The sequence below is a fragment of the Schistocerca piceifrons genome, chromosome 11, assembly GCF_021461385.2.
Source record: "Schistocerca piceifrons isolate TAMUIC-IGC-003096 chromosome 11, iqSchPice1.1, whole genome shotgun sequence".
Classification (NCBI taxonomy): domain Eukaryota; kingdom Metazoa; phylum Arthropoda; class Insecta; order Orthoptera; family Acrididae; genus Schistocerca; species Schistocerca piceifrons.
The window spans coordinates 156479669-156489020 of record NC_060148.1 but is presented as its reverse complement, the minus strand read 5'-3'; the positions used below and the strand labels follow the sequence as shown (position 1 = coordinate 156489020).

At 36.7% G+C, this 9352-nt stretch overlaps 1 protein-coding gene across 3 annotated transcripts in view; it reads right to left on the bottom strand.

Moving 5' to 3' along the window:
- Positions 1-460: 460 nt before the first annotated feature.
- LOC124720385 (zinc finger protein 43-like) overlaps positions 461-9352 on the bottom strand; it is a 120668-nt gene continuing 111776 nt past the window's right edge. For 2 of the 3 annotated variants that reach the window (XM_047245719.1, XM_047245720.1), the window contains one exon: positions 2803-6381. In XM_047245719.1, coding sequence (XP_047101675.1) covers positions 4728-6293 — 1566 coding nt within the window. In that variant the 5' untranslated portion in view covers positions 6294-6381 and the 3' untranslated portion in view covers positions 2803-4727. Of the gene's footprint in view, positions 1209-2802; positions 6382-9352 lie in introns of those variants that run through there. The other variant, XM_047245721.1, reaches the window with a different exon arrangement.

The following is a 9352-nucleotide window of genomic DNA, read 5'->3' as shown; positions in this document are numbered from 1 at the left end:
TTTCCTCCCTTAGCTTAAATAATTCCAAATTCGCGATTTCTAATTCAGCCTTAAGTGCACAAATCTTTGCCGCCAGTTCCGCGATTTTTCTATCCTTTCTATGTAACCTACACTGCAATGGAAGAGCTTCATTATCTATCCTTGTTTCCTCTCCGCTACACTCTCCCCAATGAAACCACAACCTACAGTCTATACAGAACACTCCCTCTTTCAAATTTCTACAGCAACCACCACACTTGTCACACATGGTTTGATAGTAAAACGTAACACAAAAGCAGAAAATAACTTCAACAGCAGAATAATTTTTTAACCTGTCCTAGTATGTAACTAAACATTAATGTAAACAAACTTATAAACTTGGCTCAGAAATTTTTAATCAACCACACAAATTCTGGATGAGAGACACGAATTAATTTAACTTTGAAGAGCTAAGTCTAGTCAAAAACAAATATCTACACTCATACGAAATTTACGCCAAAATATGTAAACAACAACGCAACTGCCGGCCTTTACAAAGTATTTCCTTTTCGATGTAATTACGTTTAGAAAAGCAAAACCTTCAATACATAGATTAGATAAGAAGTAAATGCACTAGTCTAAAATGTAATATTAACTAAATTAGCTCATATTCCAATATTAATCGCTTAACTTAGTGAGAGCTTCATACACGCACATATGCCTGGCTACAGGGTTGTCAACCTAAGTACATGAAATAAGATTTAATAAAACAATGAAAGTGTTACAGTTGTCTTAATGAGATTAGTTTATTATGGATATATAATCAGTTTGTAATGTATACTTCAATAACTTTGTAATTTTAACTTTTATACTACAAACTGCAGAGATTATAGGAAAAGTAATAAATCTTATTAATATTATTGAGCTAGGCCTCTTTTGTATGGAAATAACCAACCAACCTTCGATGATGCACCCATCTGATGCAGTGTTACAGCCTTTCATGATCTGCGAGGCTAGACCTTCACAACTGGTAACAACATTTGCTGGCCCCAATGCTGTCATTCTGAACCACAATACTCCATCACTGTCCACTGGCATCACCATTGCACCAGCTTAGCCACTGCCCAGCTGATGTATCTTGGCAGCTCTCATGCTGTCCCTGCTGGCTCAGTACATGGTCAGCACAGCTGTTGCCTCGGCACCACCACACCACTGTATCAGTGCATCATTTCAGTTGGCTGCGTATATTCCTACAATAGCCAAAATTATTTCTACAATAGCCAAAATTGGCCAATTCAAACTCTAAATTATTGTACTATTATTTGTCACTTCTTAAATACTTTTAGTTTTCTATTCATGTCCACTTTTTTCACTGCATTTTGGAAATTATTTGTTTCCCCTATTAGAACATTGCATCCTTTAGCAAGAGCCACCGGTCCAAAGGAGCATTTTCAAACATCAAACTACTACTTTTGTAATTTTGAAATAATTAGCCTGCTGCTATGGAGGGAAGTGTGTGTGGTAGATTGATAGACCGAGTGGGGAACACTTTATAAAATACATTTCACTTCAGAGCTGTGGCTAGTCAGGGGCTAGTTCTGTATCAGTTACCACTGTATATGCCTTGTTCACATTCATACAATTCTGACAGAGGATACAGATGAGGAGACACTTCCGAGAAGCATCCTTAGTGAGGAAAACCTAGAAAACCATCCAGAAACCAATGAGACCGCTGTTAATGGTCACATGGGGCCATAGGCCATAGCCGGGATAAATTTGGCTCACTATTGGCAACCAGCTTTCAGTCTGATCAGAGGTGTGCTTCTATTCCATTCTCCAGCACTATGCCTCTCAGTATGCTAATGGCCTTAGAAGTAAAGTTCTGATGTAAATACCAGTTAGTTGTTTTAAAGTACTCCTCATTGTTGTTTATTTTAAACAATATGCTTGATTACCCTTACTCCTGGATCCACAACCTACAACAGACTTGTCCTTGACAATTCTTATACAACAGTTTATTCTGTAGTTATTAGCTTAGGTTATTATTTTAATAGGTGCAGTTACACTCTTTAATTTATGGCTATGTACAGTGTTTATGTAGACTCAGTTCTTTGGATGGTTTTCCACACAACCACTGAATATGTTTATTTTCTGCTTACATCTCATGTACCAGAGAAACACCATATGACCCATGCTTAGCTGACGCCTATAGATATTCAGTCCACATTGTGTACCTTTTTTTAACATGTTACTACAAATTTTACTGTTTCTTAGAGATTCATATTATGTATAGTCGCCACACTTTGTAGTACATTTTCATATTCATTGGAATATAAGGCTATTGTCCAGAAACCCGGTTTTTATTTCCTTTTATTGGAAAATAATATTTAATACAAATGTATGCAGATGTTGTCTATTATGAATAACCCATACAGCAGTTGTGGATGTACAATCATGGGAAAGATGAAATACAATGTAATCATATCACTACAAAGTGTCACAGCTGAAGTGTAGCAACACAGAACAGTGCCAATCACTTAATTATAACTATCTCCCATTGTTACACACATGATGAAACATACTAAACCACTTTCAACAATAACAAATAGGTAGGAAATCAAAATTAAAAACAATCGTTCTGAAATTAAAACTGAAGCATAAGTACAATTTTCCAAAAACCTCATGTATATTTACCACAAATTAAGAAAAATACCCACAATGGAAACATCTTTGAATATAACACAAGAAATATTTAGTGCTCACGTTCTGAGCTCTCCCAAGTGTTGTTCCTGTGTATAAAACAAAACTGGAATCAAATCATAACACCTAATGTTTGTTTACCTATTTCTTTTTTTTTTTTTTTTGTAGAACTTTCGCAGTATTTGATGCTGAACAAGTAATTAAGAGCTTTGTTGGATAACACTTACCTATATTATCTCTGAATTATGTACAGAGCTTTGTGAAACAAAAATATTTCACAAAAAATATAGCTATTGTGCACTAGCGTAAATGACAACCAAGCATGATGAATTTCTTAGATTACACATTTCCGCATCTGACCCATTTACATGAAGATGCACTGATGGGCAAAAATGTCATGAACACTGTTGATGAAGCGAATGAATGCCACGTTGTATGCACATGATGCAGTAAGCAGATTACAAGTATATAAGCAGACCAGAGATTTACACTTTTTGTTCTATCAGTAAGATGAGCTGCAAACATGTACATTTAATGATGTAAATGACTTTAGCAAAGGGCAAGTTAAAGTGGCATTGCAGTTGGGAACTAGAACCTCAAAAGTGGTGAAGTTGGTACAATGGATCTATGCTACTGTTGTGAACATCTGAGGAAAGTGGCTGAAAGGTAATAAGTCCATCACATTATGATAAGATGTAATACATCTATACTTCTTCACAAAGTATGGAGGTCAGAAGCTTGCCTGCTCTGTAAAGCTGGAGATGTGGCAAAATGTGGCATATCTAATGACAGAAAACAACGCTGGGGCAGCCATACACGTTTTGGAACCCACAGTTCAATGTACATTGTTGAATGTGTGGCTCTGGAACATATAGTCACTGTATGTTTCCATACCAATCCACCAAAATGTTCACTTGCAACTGCAGTGTGCAAGGGATCATTGAGGCTGGAGTGAAGGTCAATTCAAATGTTAACTGTCAGGATGGGTGACATTTCCTGTTACACCAGGTAAGTTGCACATCCAGATATGCTATCATCTAAATGAATGGCACCACATAGAGGGCCCATTATGCTTTGGGGGCAGTCACTTTGGCTCCTGTGGGACATCTGTTAGCAACAGAAGGCATCATGACAGTTGCAGACTACGTGACATTCATTGCAACTGCATGCATTCCTTCATTCCTGGTGTGCTCTCCCATAGTGGAGGCATCTTTCAGCAGGATAATTGTCCATGTCACATGTGCATGGTCTGAGTAGCATGGTAACTAACACTGATGTCTTGACCATACCATTTAGGTAATCTGAACGTGTGGAATACAACTGGTGCAACATACACCCAGAAGCATGTAAACGATGTGTCAAGACCATATCACGTAGAATTGTCAAAGTACTGTATTCCAAAGGCGGCCAAACATGCTATTAAGCAGGTTATTATATTTGTTGTTATGTTTACTAATGCAGGATTAGTACCAACAGAACATAAATGTACACACTATTAATGGCACACCAAGTCTCTTGCGAAAACATATCTGAGTAAAATAATTGTTATAATCATGTTTCTCCAGTATTGAGTTTACTAGCCTCAATGAAGCAAGTGTCATGAATATATTTTTACTGTCACTGTTTCTAAAATACAGTTACAAGTACTACATGATGACTTTGTTTGGAATATTAAGCAGCAAGTCATCACATTTGCTTGGCCTTATACTGAATATTGCAAGATACTTATGATTACTGACAAATGTAAGGATTTATCACAATTCACAATCTTCTTGTTGCAAGATCAATAGGAAAAAGCAGCAGTGCTAATGACAAAAACACATTTGATTCATGTTTCTTGAGTATTTGGTAACACCATTTCTTGACATCTGAAGCTACAGATATGAATTTTTTGTCACATTATCTGTTAGCACTCTATAGTACACATCATTACAAGTTTTTTCACAATTCTACCAGATTTTAAAGTTATTTCGCCGAAAGTACAATTTATTGTCCCCTGGTACATACATTATTTTATAGGCCTTGAGGGCACCAACCATGAAAACCTATTTGCATAAACTAACACACACTTACAATTTCTTTCTGACATGAAGTAATGCATGTGTCTTGAGAGTATTCAAGTAAGTGAAACGTTTGTCACAGATACCACATTTGTGAGGTCCACTTCCAGTGTGTTGAAATGCATGTGTCTTGAGATCACCTGATGTAGCAAAAGATTCCCCACAGATCTCACATTTGTGAGGTTTCTTTCCAGTATGAATTAATACATGTTTCTTGAGATCACCTAACATAGTAAAAGATTTCCCACAAATCTCACATTTGTGAGGTTTCTTTCCAGTGTGAATTAATAAATGTTTGTTAAGATTGCCTAATATAGTAAAATATTTCCCACAAAACCCACATTTGTGAGGTTTCTTTCCAGTGTGAATTAATAAATGTTTGTTAAGATTGCTTAATATAGTAAAATATTTCCCACAAATCTCACATTTGTGAGGTTTATTTCCAGTGTGAATTAATGAGTGTTGCTTGAGAGAGCCTAACCTAGTAAAAGATTTCCCACAAATCTCGCATTTGTGAGGTTTATTTCCAGTGTGAATTAATGAGTGTTGCTTGAGAGAGCCTGACGCAGCAAAAGATTTCCCACAAATCTCACATTTGTGAGGTTTCTTTCCAGTGTAAATTAACGAGTGTTGTTTGAGATTACCTAACTTAGTAAAAGATTTCCCACAAATCTCACATTTGTGAGGTTTCTTTCCAGTGTGAATTAATGAGTGTTGCTTGAGATTACCTAACTTAGTAAAAGATTTCCCACAAATCTCACATTTGTGAGGTTTATTTCCAGTGTGAATTAATGTGTGTTTCTTGACGTCACCTATCATAGTAAAAGATTTCCCACAAATCTTACACATGTAAGGTTTCTTCCTAGTGTGAATTAATGTGTGAGCCTTTAGATAACGTGACTGGGCAAACCATTTCTCACAAATATCACATTTGTGAAGTCTTTTCCCAGTATGAATGGAAACATGTATGTTGAAATCACCAGACCTAGCAAACAATTTGCCACAAATACCACATCTGTGAGTTCTGTTTGCAGTAAGTAGATCAGCCTGGGCACTGACATTAACAGCTATAGACAAAGTTCCATAATAACTAGTTTTCTCTCTATCATTTGTCATATGTGTGTTACATATGTCATTAGAAGGCTTGTTTGCATCTTTCCAAGTTTCCTTACATGAAGACTGGTCATTGTGTTCTGTGACAGAAACTTCTGCCTCGCTATCCAACGAGGTAGTGGTTTGATGCTCATCACCATGTCCATATTTTTCATGACTGTCTGCAGTTGAAACTCGACAATTCTCACTCATTCTCATATGCTTTTTCAAGCCAACATTACTGTGGAATACCTCACCACACCACTTACAAACATACGAAGGTGGTTGCGTTCCACCAATGTGCGTAAACACATGCATTATGAGTCTGTATTTTGAAGAAAAGCTTTGTTGGCAGAAATTACAGCTATATACATGTAATTCCTTTTCCCTCGTACTACAGTCATATTGGGTGGCAACTGAGCATTCCTTATCAATAGTCAGATCTTCTGTATTGGTACTGAACCCATGTGTTGACTTCTCCATGTCTATCACCAACTCATCCTGGACCAGTCTATGGTGACAAGGTTCTTCACATGATATGCTGCACCTCCCACCAGTAGTCTGAGTAAATCTGAAGAGTGAGGAGGATAATGTTAAATATTGAGATATACAACAAAGAAAAAATATTTGAGTGACCATAAATCCAGTACTATAAGCCACAAGTCATAAAAGTGCATACGAATTGACATATTCAGTAACTGTTACTGATTTAAAATTATAATATTCCACCAGAAGTAAAGAACTGGTGAGGTAAAAGTGGTTTAAAACGAAAATAACCAGAGGTATTTCAATAATGATTATTCTGAGTCACTGCCGATTTGATCTGAAATTTTTAGATTAGAACTAAAATACTTCACTTTCACGTGTTACAATCTTTTTAAAATACAGTGCTACAAGTCAATAGTCTACAACAATTTATGAAATGTATCAAAAAATTAATCAGTTACATGTTTTAATTCAAAATTTTTAAGTTCAAGGTATTTCAGATTTATTTAAGAGAAATAATTTCTAAATGTTCCTCTTCGATTATTTTAGCCCTGTAAGTGCATTCTCCTTGTTTCGGCAACACTTTCACCTCTACGAATCGTAAATTTATTTCACCTGGTAAACAATTTTTTTTGTTTGATTCCAAATAAATCAATTACTAGTGCAAGCATCAATATTTTCATTTGTTATCTTCAATGGTTGTTGATCAGCTGGACAATGACTGTTCATGAACAAGAATCAATGTGACATCAATCAAGGTAATAAATTTGCATACTGATGAATGAATGTGAATGACACACGTGCAGATGGTTTTAATCTAAAACTGTTTTTGGCACTGCAACTTATATGAAGCCTTCCACAAATGGAAATGGTTGCAAATTTTCCAGTACACTTGGAGTGAGCCTTCTTGAAAATTTTTACATCTTCCCAACATCTGGTCTCCTGGCATTGTAGAACACCGTTGACTGAAGGACACACACATAAATGGTCACATCATCACCCATTAAGTACTGAAGGGTAACACTACATACTGAGTGGCGGTAATAACAGCTGATGGATGAGCTACACCTGTAGTATCAGGGTTTCATTATTATACCGGCAATTAAACCCTTTCCCACAGAAAAATACTGTAATGCTTTTCAGCTCCCCAGTACGTACATAGGTGGATATGAAAGATTACAAACTACTGAAGGTGTGCAGGCTCCAGAGTTTTCTATTGTTCTGACTGTACCTTTTCACTTTTTTCCATTGTGTTGAGTATATAGTTTTTTTAGGCATGGTATATGGTAAATTTAGAGTGTTTTTGAACAAATAATTGGATCACACGACTTTTTAAATGTAACTGGTATCATGGTGTGTCAGATTCTAGAATCACTAAATATTGTAACTTTTATAACTCAATAATTTACAACTTGTATTTTCATACACATGTAAGTGAAGTAACTGAACACCAATAATGATAAAACACATCAGAAAAATATGCAAAAAAGATTTCAAACAAATACCTTTCTGTTTGTCAAAGTACTAGAAACAAAACTTACAATTAAAATTTTACAATATGCCAGTCAACCATAAACCAACCAGAATAAGAAACAGAATTTCTGGAAAGCTTTAGCAATAAATAAATTTTGAGGTTTTTATTTATCGATTGTTTTAGAGACCACCATGTAAGCATTGTGTAGATACTGGGTGCTTCTGTCATATCCCTAATCTTCACTGCACAGCATTTCGTGTGGCAGGTACATTGATAAACAATTCATCTATGTCTACACGATTACTATGCTATTCACAATAAAGTGCCTCGCAGATGGTTCAATGAAGCACTTTCAAACTCACTGTCTACCACTCCACTGTCGAACGGCGCACAGGAAAAACGAGCACTTACATTTTTCTGTGCGAGCCCTGATTTCTCTTATTTTATGGTGATGATCATTTCTCCAAATGTAAGTGGGTGCCAACAGAATGTTTTCACAATCGGAGGAGAAAACTGGTGATTGAAATTTCATGAGAATATCCTGTCACAACGAAAAACGCCTTTGTTTTCATGATTGCCACTCCAATTCACATACCATGTCTCTGACACTATGTCCCCTATTTCGCGATAATACAGAACGAGCTGCCATTTGTTTCACTTTTTCAGTGTCATCCGTCAGTCCCACCTGACGCAGATCCCACACCACACAGCAATACTCCAGAAAGGGGTGGACAAGCGTGGTGTAAGCAGTCTCTTTAGTAGACCTGTTGCACCTTCTAAGTGTTTTTGCAATGAATTGCAGTCTTTGGTTTGCTCTGTTGTTGTTGTTATCTTCAGTCCTGAAACTGGTTTGATGCAGCTCTCCATGATACTCTATCCTGTGCAAGCTTCTTCATCTCCCAGTACCTACTGCAACGTACATCCTTCTGAATCAGCTAGTGTATTCATCTCTTGGTCTCCCTCTACGATTTTTACCCTCCACGCTGCCCTCCAATGCTAAATTTGTGATCCCTTGATGCCTCAGAACATGTCCTACCAACCGGTCCCTTCTTCTCGTCAAGTTGTGCCACAAACTCCTCTTCTCCCCAATTCTAGTCAATACCTCCTCATTAGTTACGTGATCTACCCACCTTATCTTCAGCATTCTTCTGTAGCACCACATTTCGAAAGCTTCTATTCTCTTTTTGTCCAAACTATTTATCCTCCATATTTCCCTTCCATACATTCCATACAAATACTTTCAGAAACGACTTCCTGACAGTTAAATCTATACTCGATGTTCATACATTTCTCCTCTTCAGAAACACTTTCCTTGCCATTGCGAGTCTACATTTTGTATCCTATCTACTTTGTCCATCGTTAGTTATTTTCCCCCCAAATAGCAAAATTCACCTACTACTTTAAATGGCTCATTAGCTAATCTAATTCGATCAGCATCACCCAACTACATTCCATTATCCTAGTTTTGCTTTTGTTGATGTGCATCTTATATCCTCCTTTCAAGACACTGTCTATTCTGTTCAGCTGCTCTTCTCAGTCCTTTGCTGTCTCCGACAGAATTACAATGTCATCGGCGAACCTG